The following is a 17,088-nucleotide window of genomic DNA, read 5'->3' as shown; positions in this document are numbered from 1 at the left end:
ATTGGACGGCTTTTATACTATAAAAAGAACCGAGCACCATTTTTAAAATTTTCGAGATATACCGACATATGAACTATTGATAAAAGTATTTTTTTCCGGATTAAATAGTGCGTATATGTTAATATCCAATTACATGCCCCCCCCCCCCCCACACATCCTGAAACAGGGCCCCATAGTACAGACTTTTCATGGCCACCCTTCCATAGTTAATTTATAGCATCTTTAAAAGCTTACTTTAACGTATAAAAAAAACAAACACAACGATGAGCTTCTGAAGCCCTGTCAGTCCCCACCCTTATGGGGGGGGGGCATGGCGAGCAGGTGGGTCTGGTGCCCCGCGCGCTGGACTGGAGGGGATGCAAAATCATCCTCTATATATAACTGCTCCTTTTTACATTACACTGGGACGCATAAATGCGTACTTTCCTCAGGGCCGTCTTAAGAGCATCATGGGGCCAACGGACAAATTGAGTTTTCGACTTTGCCCCTCACCCCCCTCTGACTATACAAATGACTGCATTCCAATTTGCATGTTTGATCACGAAAATCTTAACGAGATCCCATTATCATGACTCCCCACCCCCCATCCACCCAGTACTTGAAGCCCATGTGTAAAGACGGCCCCTGGCTTGCCTCTGCTAACAAAGCATCTACTTGGGATCGTTGAATATTGTTTAATTTGGGAAACACTAATCAGTGCCGTCTTAACGCATGGGCCTACACGAGTTCGGCTCGGGGATGGTGCTCAATAGAAGAGGGACCTCAGAAAAATAAGCAGTTGAATTCCTCAAGAATTTGTCAGGTAAGGCCTTAGAAAAATTACTTTGCCCGGTTTGCTCATGACGTTATTACGCAGGGCCGTCTTAAGCAAAGCGCTTGAAGAGGCGCAAGCCTCTTCAAGCGCTTTGGTCTTAAGAGCATCATGGGCCCCCGGGCCAAATGATTTTTTTGAGGCCCTACCAGGCACATTTTCGAAAATCTCAACCAGATCCTATTTTTGTGAGGCCCCCGGGCCGTGCCCGGGTGGGCCCATGCCTTAAGACGGCACTGTTCTTACGACGACACTGGCTCTTGAAGAGGGAGGACCCTTGCTAGGGTACCATACGAACTACCGTAGAGCCTGCTTTTAGTTCTTTCTACTAGATGTCGCTGTCACTAACTGTGACATGCGTAGTGGAAGGCAAAGTAAGCTATGTCGACAAATGACAACAAATCAATCATTAATGATGGCGAGCCAAACGTGCCTTGCTTATGTTGGTTCGGAAAATGGTTTACTGAAAGGTAAATTCACAAAACTTGAAACATTCATTTCTCATATGATAAAAATGTTGATAGGTTCTAAATTTCAAAGGTATTGGGTCACGGATATAAACATTTAAAGCTTTATTGAATCAGTATTGAGCACGTGTGACCAATCGCTGATCTATACTATTTAAAAAGCAGCCGCTCAGATACTTTTAGTCGTGGACCCCCTAGAAATCTCGGTGTCTGCCGTAGACCCCTCCCCATGTATAGCGTCAGAAACTGACGCCATCTATTAGCGAGATTGTTACGAACATGGAGGGCATTTCATCTAGTACTGGTAACGGGGCCCCGATCGGCGGAGATACGGGGGGGGGGGAAACTGATCTATGTATAGATGAATTGACATTATCATCGTGCCCTCCAGCAATAATGACCTTGCCCCCCCCCCATACTTAGTCAATCTCCGCTTGTGGGAGCCACTCAATAAATGTACACTTACTTTGCATACTTTTTCCCTTTTAAGAAGTCCCCTCCTCCCCACCCAAAAAAAAAATGTTTGTTGTAGTAAAATGTCTGAAGTAGTCATTGTAACACTAGCGCCTGAGTGGCGCAGTGGTACGATGCTGGTCTATGGTTAAATCGCCAAGATCCACGGGGTTCAAATACGGGCAAGAGCATCAGAAACAAGTTCTTACCCCACCCTGAGCCTGGGACAGCCGCCAATAAATGGTGTCTTCATTTCCCACCCAACTCCACTGGTTGGAAATTGCTGTATGATGATATACGACTAGAGTTCGTGTGCACTAAAGTAATTGTAACAGAATGATTCACTTTTATAAGCGGATACAGGTTCCTTGAGGGAGGGGAGGGATCACAGAAAGCTGTGTATGTCCGCTTCTGAACCTTCCCACCGATAATACAAATTTTTTACTTATGGGAGGAGTTGATCGTCCACATTGGCCTCCTCTGTATCCTTTTATGGGAAGGTCGCCGCGAGGGGGAGAGACTAGGAGGTACAGCTCCTCCAAACTGTCAAAAAAATGGCTGATTTTTAATGAGAGTCTATTTCTGCCACTTTGGTCTCCCACAAAACATCAGTTGTCTATCTCTGAAAGAAATTTCTATCTGATGCCCTCCTATGGTGGTCATAATGCATGATTATATTTACTATCGTCAACTGTATCCAGGATTGCAACTAGATGCTTGGTCACCCAGGGCAAGCACACATTTTTACGTTGTCTTGTAATGTTGAGGGAGAGGTTTCAGAATGAAATTTGTGCCCCCTTGTGTCTAGCGCCCAGGGCACGAGACCTGCCTGCTCGCCCCTAGTTGCGGCCCTGACTGTATCCTCTAAAAGAAAGGATTTTTTTTTAAAGCAATTTCGTTAGCCTTTGGAAAATGATAAAACTGACTGGTAAAAAATGATTATCATCATTATAATCATCATTATGGACCTGTTCATTAGCAGTATTTTCCCTTAAATATCTTGTTTCATGATTTTGTATTTTGAATTAACTTGTTGTTCTTTCCGTTTAGGTGTGAATGTGAAAAACAACGTGTTTTATAATTTCAATTGGAACGAGCAGGGCAAAGAAAATGAAATTGTTTCCTTGTGCTGGGCCGACAAAAATGAAGACAAGGTAGAAATTTGATAATAAAGAAACATTTTCCTCATTTTATTAGTGCTTGGGTGTGTGATAAGTAGGGCTGGGATTTTTACGAACTAAAAACTGCTTGAAAATGCTCCATAATAAATGAATTTAGGCCCTAAAAAACTAAATATATGCTCCATAAAAAATAAAAAAGACCGGAAAAAATGTTTCTCTCCCATTTCCGGTAAAATTAACTTCAGGGAAACGATGTATGAAGGAGGAACATTAATGCTATTAAAACTATTTAAATGATCAGTTGTTGCTTGAACTAAAATTCTTCGGTTTACCAACTGCCCAATGTATAGTCCTTTCATAATATCAGTAGCAGTTTTTTTTTCAAACTTGAAGCTTATTACTTATTAACATATCTTGTGGGGGGGGGGGGAAGTATAAATTTATGATTTTAATGCTAAAATGTGAGTCGAACCTACTCGAGGCAAACTTGCACGACAAGGTTCACACTGCCGATCGATTTGATGGCAAAATCAGCCATTTGACGCATGTGCAAAAATCCAAAAGTGCAATTTTTACTTGCCAATTGCAAACAGTGTTCAGCTATTTTCAGTATAGTTCCAGAGGAGTGGGTGTTGTTGACAGTGGCGATCAACAACCTTGTCTAGAAATGCAACTAGTTGACCTCATCCCCAAGAGACCCTCAGAGGGGAAACCCTGTTGCACAATATAGTTTTTTGGCTTAATAGAAATTACACATTTTTCACGTTGGACATAATCCATTCACTCTTTTGTTGGTTAATACAAAATTTGTTTCATACAAAATATTTTTTGTATTTTTCCAGTTTGTAACAAAGTTTGAATTTATTTTATCTGTTTTTTTTCCCTGTATTGATGAGGTAATACATACAGGAAAAACAACTTACCAAATTGTTGCTTCTAAATTTGAAGACAGGTGGCAGCACTTCTTGAATACAAAATATAAATTATAAATCAACAAAAAGAATAAAAAATTAATTGCTATGTTATTCTTGGGGGGGGGGGAGAGACTGTGGAAGGAGAGCATCGGGGATTACTAAGAGATCTTTAGGATGAGACTTTGTAAAAATTTTTTTCTAGCTTGAAGGGATTAGTATTGTCAGTAGGACGAATGTAAAAATATTCTGTGAACACACACACACCCAGATCCTTTTCTTTAAATCTCCACCTTGTACAAGTGTTTCAGTACGAAATGGGGGAAAAAAATACTTCTCACTGGAAATACAGAAAAATGCAAAATAATGCCTTAAAATCATTAAAATATGCTCTATCATGTAAAAATAGTTAAACATGTAAAAAAAAAAAATATGTGAAGTCATAGAAATCCTAACCCTAGTGATAATAATCCCTTGTTTTATCATTTATGTTGGGAGATAAGAGAAAAGTGACGATATAACCAATTATACTTTATCAAAGTTCTAATTCAATAGCCAAAAATTACACTCTTCATTAACCAGACACATTTTTTTTAAACCCTTAAATTGGCAAGCATTGCAATATCCAGTGGAAAAAAGTTTTTTTTTTGGGGGGGGGGGGTATATTGAACAAATGAGGTACCCTGAATGCTGTTAAATGACAAAAAAAAAAAAAAAAAAATTATTGTCAATATTTAAAAAAATATGGTGTGTTACACTTCAGGTAACACTGTATTTATATATGATTTACATCAGCATTTCTCAACCGGTGCTCCGCTGAGACCTTGCGGCTCCGCTGCAACTTAAGGAAATTAAAATAGTTCAGTAAATTTGGTAGATAAATAAAGAAGAGGTCTGCAGGGGGTCAGCCATAAAAATTATATATATATATAAAAAAAAGGGCTTCTCGAGTCAAACAGGGCTCCGCCATAGAAATTATATATTGAGAAGGTCTTCGCGAGTCAAAAAAGGTTGAGAACCGCTGATTTAAATAAATTTGTGAATAAGTTTAAAAATGTCATTTATTACTTGCAAACTTACTTTTCTATCATTGTTGAAGAATGCACAGCAATATGGCTCCTCCCCTCCAATTTGCTGGGGTCAAAAATCGTTTGGGTGTTCATTATCAAGAGATCTATTGTAATGGTTTGCAAAGTGGATCTATTGTCGATAAAAACTTGCAAACCATTACATAGTAGAGATCTATTGTAATGGTTTGCAAGTTTCAGTCACTGATTTAAAATTGACATTTCAGTAGCTTGCCCATGGCAACACTCTTTCAAGCATGCAAAATTTGTTCTCGCACCTTCCTACACCCTATGTCTATCAACGTCATGCAAAAAAAAACAACTTATTACTGAGCAGCTTTGAAATTCACTAAGTTCCCACACTTCCTCTAAGAAATTTCTGCAACTCCCTCCCCAAGGAGGTGTTATTGCTACTCCAAGAAAGCCAACCTTCAAGAAAATGCAGCTGATTTGCATTTGCAAAGTCGCTTTGTCATTATAATCAGCCAAAAAAATTCAGATTTTAATAATTTCTTCCTCATCAAGGAGAAAAGGGATCACCACGAAAACTAATGAAAGAGTTCAATATAAATGAGGGTCAAGTGATAGACGTTCTACTGTATGTTTTTCTTATGATGGTTATATTTTATGAGTTTTGCTGACTGAATGAGGCACATGATTTACAGTCTCATTGAAACTTTCCTTGTACTGTGTTTGAAGTTCTCTCTTCTCATGTGTACTCATGTTGTTGCATCTTGAATGACCACTTACTGCTAATCCAAAGTGCTAAAAAGTCACATTGTGCTTTACTTTTAAGGAAATCATTTATATTAATTGAAATTAAATATTTCTAATTTATGCAATTCAAATATGTCTCATTTTCTCATTTAGGTTTACATGGGACAAAAAAATCATGTTGTCAAGATTTTCGACTGTTCTTCCAGAAACGTTGAAAAAAAAATAGAGTTAGAGCCTGGAGATGGCAGTCTTAGGTCCATATGTTTATTTGACAAGTAAGTCTTTATGGTGGTCACCTATTACTTGTAAGATACATATTTTGTTCATGTTCTTGTTGCTTTTGATAAGTTATATTTCATTTCTCACTGTTCCATTTCTTTTATGCAGATATTTTCATCTCAGCATAGTTAGGTATCAATTCATAGCAGTCATAATGGATTTAAATGTACTTTATAAAAACTACTTCACTGATCTGTTTGTTCAGGTTGCTTATCATCTGCATGGTGCTTAGTAGCTAAATGATCAGCTTAATCAAGGGTGGCTAACCTTTTTCTAAGCCTTGTGATAATCAAGATATTTTCGATGCGTGTGCCACTCTATGTATTTAATAGGCAGACCATACTTTTTGGTTTGAAAGGGACACAAGCATTATCTGTTCCTGCAAAATATTATCTAGTTGCCATCTTATTTTTGTAAAAATGTTCAGTTTGTTACTCTTTTGAGTTCTAAATTGTTTTTATTTTTGAGTCATAAATTCGGTTATTACAATGCAGATTGTGTATGTATGTATATCGGTAGAAGTTCATTTTACCTACACCATGTTGGTCATAGACACCAGGACCTGTTGACTCAGGGTGCTTAGACCTCCTGCTCCCCAAGAAACTTTGTAAGAGGGCTTAGTCTGCCTCATCTTCCCAGAATTCATGGATAGTAATTGTATTATAATGCACGTCCTCCATGCTGTGGACGATTCTGAATCTTGTTCACTTGGAACATCCAGCAATTATGCCCAAAGAGGAAAAACGGAACAGAAACGAATTGAATTAAATAGAAAGAGTTATCTCATGATTACTATTTTAAGAGTTCCTCCCATCCTAAATGTAGGTTTGGCAGCCTACAAGACCATCATTTATAAGAACAGGATTCTCTTAAAATAGTAAACTTCATGGGACTAAACCCCAACTTTCAAACAATCTTGTTTGAAAGTTGGGGGAAATTTTTTTGATTGAAAAATGGAATATAATGTCTAATTATTTAAAAAACGTTCCTGTGCCATGGCATGTATGCTGCGCGTTGGTCACCCTGAGCTAAATGTTACTAATTTTTGTTTTGACAAGCTCAAGCTATATATATCATTATTAACTGGGTATCATTATTAACTGGGGGATAGAAAGATTCTGCTATAATCTATAGTAGCATTCAATCCACGATCAAAATACTTCAGCATGAATAAGCTCCAGTTCATGAACATCCATCTGTTAAAACCCCCTTATAAATATAAAATCTCTATTGAAATTTAAATTTAGGTACACGCAGAACATGGCAAGATCTTAAGGTAAATATTCGGATAGCAGTCTGTATCATCATTAATGGAGTCTTAAAGAATGGAATGTTGTTGGTCACACACACACACAAATTTACAAAAAAATGTTGATCCTTTCATTCATTTCTGTGAGTCACATTTGAAAAAATTATTTTCATGGATTATTTTAACTCTTCACTACTAATTTAAAACCAGTATAGGACATATGGTGGCAAGATGCTCGTCTACCACAGCAAAAGTGAAAGTTGTCATCAGGGTCCTAGCTTCAAATCCGAGGAAGAATATAGATGAGGTATTTTCACTTACAAGCTTGAGGCAACCACTGATAGTTAGCGCCATTTCCCACTCATCTCATTAATGGCAGTAAATTGCAATGTAGTGATATGGCCGGAGTTGGTGTTTGGTTGAAGACACTGATGGCGAGTGTTAGCCGTTTAGAAGCTCTGGTATGGAACATATATATCCCACACACAATGGGAGTGAAATGGTTAAAAATAATAGCATTTTTATTCAATCATTATCATTCCTTGGTGTCCTAGAGAGAAGAGCTTGGGCAATTTTTCCTAACACTCTCACTGTGATGTGAGGGGGAAGTAAAAAATTAAACTATAGCTTTGTTGAAATTTGTTCAGAAAATGTTTATATTCGTATTAAGTGCTTAACATTTCTAAACATGTATTCATCATGTTCTATTTACATACAACATTGTAGTCATTACCATAGTTACAAACTCTGGTGTTAAGAATTATTGTTATTCTAATAATTGATTTCATAATGCAAAATATTTTTTTATTCATTGTCAATATAGTAAATTAGTGACAGCTGATGAATCTGGTCTAGTGAAATTATGGGATGAAAATGGAGTCAAACAACAAGTAAGTCCTTTTTCTTGAGTTACCGTTAAAAAAAAAGGTGTTTATATAAAGTTATAATTCAGTAGAACTTTGTTATATTGTAGTTTGAAAATTTCAGAATTTTTTTTAATGTGAAATCTTAATTTAATTTGCATATCAATAAGTATGTTCAACTGCCAAGTCAATTTTACTGTTAGTTCAAGTTTTTTGATTCATTAATCATAATTATGCTGCAGATTTTGTGTTCTGAATTTTAGTCTTTTTGATTTTGAATTGCTCTTACCATGTGTTGCATTTCCATAATTATACAAAAGTGTAAATTGCTGTTTGCTGAAAAGAAGAAAAATCTTAAGTATTATGATTACATAATATACAATACTATATTCCGTAACATTGATTTTTTTTCTTTTATTCACAGGTTGAAATAAATGCTGGTAAGAGTTTGTGCAGAATGAGGCAGAATCAATTAAATAAAAACCACATAGCCACTGGAGGTGAAGAGAATGATTTAAAAATATGGGACTTGACAAACGCATCTGAACCAGTATTCAGGGCGAAAAATGTATGACTCATTGTTCTTGCACAATATTTATACAGTAAAACCCCTCATTGTATGACATACATATTTGTTATGAGCATCTTTATTTCAGCCACCTCATTAGGTATTTTGCTTATTGTGGCCTTGTATTTACGCACTCAAACTGTTAGGTGCGCACACTTACACTTCCCGCAGAACTCACTGGGTAATAAATAGTCTGTGGTGATAGACTGGAATCACTTTTTGAAAATAAAAAAAGCAAAGTCCCTCTCTTGCAGACTTCAGTGGGGGGAAAATTATCTGTGAAAAGAGGGGGGGCATCTGAGGGGTTTTCATTGAAGATATTTGAAGAAAAAAACTTAATTTTTTGGCCGTAAGAGAGGGATGACCCTTAAGAAAAGTTTCACTTCATTAGTATTTCCTGATATTGGTAATGTAGCCTGTTCTTTTGGCTTTTCTCTTGCTCAGTTATTTTGTAATAAAAATAATAGTTACGTCAAAGTACATTATGTTTCCACTGGGAAAAAAATTGTCCAAAATCAAGTTTTCCCAACTTCTCTTTGACTTGGTGATCTTCCCCCATGTTCCAGTTTAGTAATCATAAATAGAAAATTTTAAATGTAATTCCATTTTTTAGTTACCATTATAAACTGGCCCCCCTGGGATTTGCAGAACCCTGTGTAAAATAACCTTTTTTTCCTCCATGAAACGCTGTGTAGTGAGGGCAGTATCCACATAAATTGTGTGACTTTTGCATGAATGAATTTATAAAAATTCCTTAATCCTTTATATAAATTCAAATAAATTGTTTTTCACAATATTTTACATCTGCTGATTCTTGTTCTATGGCATTGATAAATTGTAATAACAAGTTATTTTCTTTTTTAATTTTTATATGAAAACAGTCAATGAATTATTATGAATGTAATTTTTTTTATAAATGTCTTGTGATTAGTTTATAATTTTAGGCTAATATTAGGTTAATCCTATTTCTAACACTTCAGTTATTCAAATTCTTTGCAGGTGAGGAATGACTTCTTGGATCTCAGAGTTCCTGTGTGGATCACTGACATGCAGTTCATGTCTGATAGTGATAAAATCGTTACTTGTACAAGGCACCATCAGGTGAGAAAACACAGGAGTATTTACTGTATTTTGATGTGTATAAGGAACCCTCTGATTTTTTCAGTTTAAAATTTAAAAGAAAGTTTTCATCGAAGATATTTCTTATTTTAAGATTTGCTACCGCAGGGAGTCCCTGTCAAGGGGTTAGCTCTCGATGAGTATAAAAGCAAGCCTGCCATTCCGAATTGGCAATAAATTATAGGGCCTGGTCTAATTAGCCGCTGTGTGCAGAAAATGACTGTGGTGCGATTAAAATGATCAAATGAACTTATTTTAAGGTTTTTTGAAAAAAAACAATTTTTTTATTCATCATAGAAACCATTAAATTCCTCATCACTCTCATCTGATTCCTTATCATCAGAGTCACTCTCACACTGAATTGCAAAGAATTGAGTGATTTGTTAATATCTATAATACTGTACAAGTATTATAGATTTAATTCCCCCCCCCCCATTTTTGGCAAAAGGGTGTTCCTTATACATGTTAAAATATGGTAATCTAGAATGAATAGCTTCAAGAGAATTTTTTGAATTTTTCAAAGCTTCATTTAATTCTGCTTACTCTATAGTTTCGAAGTTCTGCTGTGAGTAATTGGAATTTTGTTACCAGAAGCAACCCTTTATACAGGGTGTCTCAGTATCAGGTTTATAAACTTCTAGGAATGTTAGGGTACACCTAGACGGCTCAGAATCACATAGCATTGCTGGGTTGAAAATGCTTTCCTGATGTGTCAGATTTTCTTTTACAGGAGCTGTGTTTCCAGGCATTTGGTACGTTGGTCTGCTCGATTGCCAGATCTATCATGCTTTGATCATTTCTTTCAGAGTCCCCAGACTGGAGACATTTCAAAACATTGGTATATGACACTCCTGTGTTGACAGCACTGAAGAACTTGTTACCTGCATTGCAGGGAAGGCCTAGAAATGCTCTGAACCTTCCAGAATGTTTGAAATTCAATGTATCTGAGATGTGAGACCTGCATTACAGGTTGAGAGTGACTTTTTGAACACCTTCAACCTCTTAATTTTTGATGCAAATTTATTATTAAAATAAATTAAAACACTTACGTGTTGTTATTTCACTTCTGGTGTTTTCTGTGTACCCTACTACATCATGGAAGCATTTCCAACCATGCATGTTGCTATGTGATTCCGAGATTCCCATCTAGAAGTTTGTAAACCTGATGTTGAGATGCCCTGTATTCTTCAATGATCATGAATGCATTCAAATCGTAACACATCCTTTTCCCCATCTAAATGCTAATCAGTTTATTTGGTTACTTGTTAGAATCTGTGACAATGGAAACAATACAAATTTTTTCAGCTGAGGAATAAGATGTGTGTTAGATGAAAATAAGAGTGGTATCCAAGATTTTTTACCATGAGATTTAGATTTTGTCTTAATCTCAACATTTCTAAACCATGATTTTTTTTCAGGTTCGTGTTTATGATCCTGTCTCATCTCAAAGAAGGCCTGTTATCAGCATGGAGTTTGAAACCCATCCACTTATGTCCATATCATTAACTCACATAGAACATCAAGTCATCGTGGGCAGTAGCAGGGGTAGAATGGCCTTGTTAGATCTGAGGAAAAAGGCCATGGTTCAAGTGTACAAAGGCTTTGCTGGTAGCATCAGCTGTGTTCAGTGTCATCCTACTCAGCCACTCATAGCTTCGTGTAGCTTAGACAGGTTCTTCAGACTGCATGATTTCAACTCTAAAAAGTTATTGAGAAAGGTATGCACATGATTCAGATGAGTTGAAAAATTTGTGTATCATATGCATGATAACTTAAGGATTACATATTTTTTTTGTTGGAAAAAGAAGTGATTGCATTTTAACTCTATTTCCTATGTAATGAAATCCAAAAATGGTGCTGTGGTTGTGTTTGGCAATTCTCATCTGTGAATGAATGCTGTTATGAATATGTCAAATAATAATGATTTGTGTTAATCATTCCTTGTTTTCGAAAAGAAAAACAGTAAATACTGGCAGTTTTAATTCTAAAATATGGCATCATCTGAAAGATGCATTTGTTTAATATTTTTAGTTTTATACTGTTTGATGTGATTAATAATAACCTTTGATCATGCGATCAATAGGTGGAAATTTGCCTTCTCCTGGCATGTAAAAAATATTTTTAAAATTTAGTTTTTGTCATGTTGAATTGATTTTCTTTATATAAGTATCATTGCAGCCTATGTCATTACACACTCCTGACACCAAGTGTTTACTAACTTTTTGTCTCCTCTATGAAAATCATACTAAATTAAATATTTCCAATTGTCAATATACAATGGATGCAGTCTGCTATGCCACTCACTTATAGAATATAGGGATACTTAACTTAGTTTTAAAATATTCATTGAATCCCTTCAATATTATAGCCAATTTTAATCACAAATAATGTGGTTTACCAGCACTAGGAACTATCTATATTATAATTTGTCTGTTTTGAAGGGGGGACTCAGCCTTTTTTACTCGTACTTAAAACTCAAACAGCATAAATAAAGACAGAAAAATATGGAGTATAAAGTGCATTGAACTTAACCTAACTTTAAGAAGAAATTAAAGTCACTAAATCATTTCTATGGAACAAAAACAGTCATATATTGGAACCCTGTTATACACCTTTCATTTACATGACTTTTACATTTGTATAATGCTTTTCTTTGGTGGCAATCGACTTCCATAGATTTTACACAACTTCAATAGTTTGACATTTTCACTTTGACTCATTTCCACTTCAAAGCACAACTTCAATTATTTTACTTTTTTTCTTCGACTCAAACTCAAAACCTTCGGTAAATGATATATATATAGTAATTTTATACCATTGTATAATAATCAGTATAAATTATTATTTTTTCATTGAATCCAGGTAATTTTTGTATATTGTAAAAAAAGTGTCGCTGAAGTAGTTTTTCATGCATGTTATCTCAGCAAAAGCATAAACTTTATGGTGATTGTTGACAGATACAAAAATAAGTATCGAGCTGACTATGATCTTCCTAGATGGACACTTACCTGACATTTCATGTCTTTCTGAGAAAAAGTATCAACAAGCCCCTAAAGAAACGGATATCACTTGTTTGAAATGTGACCATGAACTTGTAGAATTCTTTTCTAGTGTCTTCAGCATTTTTTCTGTGGGTACCAAAGTACACTGAAAGCATTTGGGAGGGTCAGGTCACAACGATAATGTATCAGAGTTTTGTAATCAATTAAGAGTTTTTTTTCTGAAATTTTTATAATTTTCTTTTTAAAAATTCAATGTTGTGGGTATTTTTTTTCTCCAGTATGATTTTTGTATTTTTGTTCAACAAAATTTAAAATGCCAATTAAAACCATTGAATATTTAAATATTTCCTTTTAAGTCTATGGTGGGGGGTGGGGGGGGGCATCATTTTCAAAGAAGTTTTGGTTGTATGTTTTTTCTTCTTATACTGTATGATGTTTTAACTCAACCTCATGAACACCTTATAAACAGGGTTCCACTGTATTAAAACAGCTGTTCTATGTATATTTTTTATTTTTTGATGGTTGCAAATGAGCATTATATACTCTCGTTTGTCAAAAAAAAAAAAAAAACCCCACACACACCAAGAAGTAAACGTTGGATTTGAACGAAACTTGGCATGTGTAATTGTCATAGTGAAATGTGTAAATGATCACAATATCAGAATGAAATGATAATTTATAGTGGAGAACAGCCCAGTGACACGAAAAAGGGAGAGTACCTTGTTGAGTTGCCTCTGGGATACATACAAGAAAAGATGCAGTCTGGCACTGATGCATGCTGTATGTTGATCTGAGGCAGATTTGTTCATGTTTGTTTCAACTGGGGCCTCTCTTTCCTGCATGCTCACAGTTCGATGAATTTGTTATCAAAGCCACTCCCATATGTGCTCAATAAAGTGAGTAAATTGACAGAGGAAGGGTTTCAACTTGATGCAGACATTCTTGAGAAACTCTTGCTGTATGTGGGCGAGCATTACCATGCTGAAAAATGCTTGATGGAAGCCCTGTTATGAGTGGTAAAACATGCAACTGCAAGATTTCCTTGACATGTCGTTAAGAAGTTATGGTTTCCCGTATCCCAATTAGAGGTGACCATCTTTCATAATGGATGGCTTCTCAGATTATCATACCAGCAGTTGGGGCATATGTCTTTCCAAACAATAAGCACTATTCATACACTGACCACTGCAGTGCCATTATCAAACAAGACAGTCATTGGATGTCAAACAGCATTGTAATTCATTGCTGAAGACAACATGGTACTAATCCACAACTGTCCAGGTTTTTTGCTCTTGAGGCCACTGTAAATGAAGTCAGTGGTGCAAATTGAATGAGCATCGTGAGAACAAACCTACTTTTTGCCTAACTAACTGTCTGGAAATGGTCCATTACGATACAAGTTTTCTTGACGAATACAGCATCTTCAATTTGACGGTCGGTGCAGTCATTGGCCCTGTTCAGGTTAGGTCTACAGATGAAGCTATTCTCCGCTCCTGATTTGCAACCTAGGGCACCTGGAGCCCATTTAATGAGTGCACATGCCGTCACACATTCACTGCCCCCTACATTTTCCAACCGCTTATTGAAAACGAAAGTCAAGTTTGATGGCAAAATGGTAATTTGTCCATTCTGTTTTACTCAGTCCAATGATGAGACCTTGTTAAAAGTCCTGCAGCTGTGTAAGAGATCCTTGAATGTGTCTTAGACAAATCTTATCTGTTTGTGAAGTTCTTATTAATCCCCATTTATCAAGTCAAAACGAGGGTACAATTTGTGAAAGTAGTCTCTGATCCCGTTGCTCTTTAAAACAACCTCACAAAAAATGAAACACTTTCATGCTTTCTCTGATGGCGAGAATATTAGCATGATCTTTTCTAAACCCAAATCATTTACTTAATTACATGTAACATAACTGCCTATCAATTTTCGTAGCGAATCAAATTGATTATTCTTTCTTGGCGTGTGCTTAATTTTAGAAATAGTTCATTTTGTGTGCATTTTGACTTTTGTTGAAAGTAATATTTAGAAACCTATTAGTATCATTTAGAAATTTTTTTACAGATTAACAAGAATTAGTTTGAGGTTGCGTTTAGATTAGATTTTGTGTCCATGAGTTGTTGAAAAGTGATCAACTACGAACTATATTTTCTGAATAATCTAATATTCATTGAATAAATATATATTATGATTTTGTTTAAAATTTTTTTCTTGTTTTCATAAGGTTTATATGAAATCAAGGCTCAACTGTCTCTTGCTGCGGTCAGATGTGTTAGATGATCCCATAGGTGAACTCGAATCAGAAACAAAGACTGGTAAAGAAGTGGTAAAACAGGCTTCAGTAAAATCTACAGATAATGAGATTAATGATGATGATTTATGGAACAACATGGAACTTATCAAAGAAAAAATTAAAAAGCTGAAGAAAAGGTCTGTAGATCACACTGGTAGCCTCGTCGGTTCCAGGAAGAAGAAATTAAAATCTGTGTAGAAAAAACATATCTGTATATTAAAAAAAATATATATATTTTTTCCACAATTTTTTCCTTCTCAAGTTTTTTTTGTTTCAAAATTGACAAAAGTAACAATGAAATTGTACACCATGGGTTCAGTGATCATAAATGAAAAACTTCTTTTCTCGCCTAATTTTATGTTTTAAGTGAAAAGTGTCTCAATAGGCTACCTCACTAAGCTATATTATGATAGACTCTCCGTTATCTGATACACTTGGTTAACTGAACCTCCCTCGAAAAAAGTTTTTTCCTGCATATAATACTTGGCAGCATGTAATATGCGGAAGTGAATTTCACTGCTCTACAAAAGATGCTACATGGTCTGCAGTTAACTTCTACGAAAAAAGGTGCAGATAATATATGCTAGAGCATATAATCTGCATTAACAAATTCAAATGTTTTTCAACATATAATCAGCAGATTATCAGAAAGAAATTATGGTATGAAAAACATTATTTAAGTTGTCTGTAAGTTCAGGTCAACTCATTGCAAATATTTCTATTCAATAAATGCAGTATTTTAACATATGTAAGGAACTTCTTTTCACCAAAAAAATAAGGGGCGGGGTTCAGGCTTAGATAACATAAGCGATAAGCGACAACATGGATGGCACTGAGGATAACGCAATTTACAACGAGAGTGACTCTGATTATATATAATGAACTAATAGATGTAATTGATGGTGATGTATCAGCTGAGAAAAGAATGTAATGGTTTCTGTGGTGAATAAAAGAATCTCCTTTTTTTTTTATACTTCGTGCACATTATAGAAAATATCTTTGAAAATTTTCCTCCAAATTTTGAGCCCAAAAAAAAAAGAAAAATCAAGGGGTTCCTTATATATACATTAAAATACGATAATTGTGAGTTTTGCAGAGTTGATAGGGCTAGATGCCAAGCATCAACATCCATCTTAATGAAGAACATTTACATATATATATATATATAAATAACATATATATATATACGGGGTGATTATAAAAAAACTATCCCGACATATGGGCCCCTAACTATCATACCATTCACAGAAACTGAATGAAATTTTGGCATAAGGTATTTTGATGTATGCGCTCAAGAATGATATGGAAAACAACAGTGTCACTCTAACAGTTACGGTTACAGTGAGAAAATTTCGAAAATATCAAATGGCAACACGTTTTTTGTATTGGAATGCAATCTCCATACTGAAAAACACTAAATAGCGTTGGAATGGCACCTGTAGCATGAAAATCCCCGGAGCTAGGCAAGGAAAAAGTAAAAAAGACTTTGCCGTGCACCAGAGCATTAATGTTCGTTTCATTCGTCACACTGTTTCTTCGGCTGATATCCCAGCCTGATTAGTCCTCCACAAGGTCATGTGGAAAATTTGTGAAACACAATAAAATGCTTTATTTTATGCTGCTTCTCTGTCCTTATTGGTTGTCCTCACTTTTAGCCTATCTACCGCCGGTGATTTTCATGCTACAGTTGCCGTTCGAACGCTATTTAGGGTTTTTCACAATGGAGATCACATTCCAATACAAAAAACTTGGTGTTGCCATTTGATATTTTCGAAATTTTCTCACTGTAACCGTAACTGTTAGAGTGACACTGTTGTTTTCCATATTATTCTTGAGCGCATACCTCAAAATACCTTATGCCAAAATTTCATTCAGTTTCTGTGAATGGTATGATAGTTAGGGGCCCATATGTCGGGATAGTTTTTTTATAATCACCCTGTATATAAATAACATGACACACACACACACACATATATATATATATATGTCATGTTAATTTTGCATTGTTTTGGGAACTCTTTGTCATCTTTTTATGTCGCCCAAGGCATTTTAGAGTTGATTTTAGGCATGTTTCATTTCTGCTCATCATGAATTGATAGCATATTGTATAACATATTCTGTATTTTAACGTGTATAAGAAACCCCCTGATTTTTTGGGCTCAAAATTCAGA

General features: G+C 35.5%; 1 protein-coding gene across 1 annotated transcript; it reads left to right on the top strand.

The window, feature by feature from the left end:
* Positions 1 to 1,179: 1,179 nt before the first annotated feature.
* Positions 1,180 to 15,156, top strand: l(2)k09848 (WD repeat domain 74 lethal (2) k09848). Its single transcript, XM_089235888.1, has 8 exons — positions 1,180 to 1,281; positions 2,782 to 2,885; positions 5,701 to 5,822; positions 7,899 to 7,965; positions 8,363 to 8,506; positions 9,506 to 9,607; positions 11,044 to 11,343; positions 14,849 to 15,156. The coding sequence occupies exons 1-8, from the start codon at positions 1,203 to 1,205 to the stop codon at positions 15,113 to 15,115; spliced, it is 1,185 nt and encodes a 394-aa protein (XP_089092014.1). The 5' UTR covers positions 1,180 to 1,202; the 3' UTR covers positions 15,116 to 15,156.
* The last annotated feature ends 1,932 nt before the right edge of the window (positions 15,157 to 17,088 follow it).

Source organism: Pholcus phalangioides, unplaced genomic scaffold, assembly GCF_987345545.1.
Source record: "Pholcus phalangioides strain wild (caught in Gottingen) unplaced genomic scaffold, Ppha-v1.0 ptg000009l_1, whole genome shotgun sequence".
Lineage (NCBI taxonomy): Eukaryota > Metazoa > Arthropoda > Arachnida > Araneae > Pholcidae > Pholcus > Pholcus phalangioides.
This window is presented reverse-complemented; position numbering and strand designations above follow the sequence as displayed.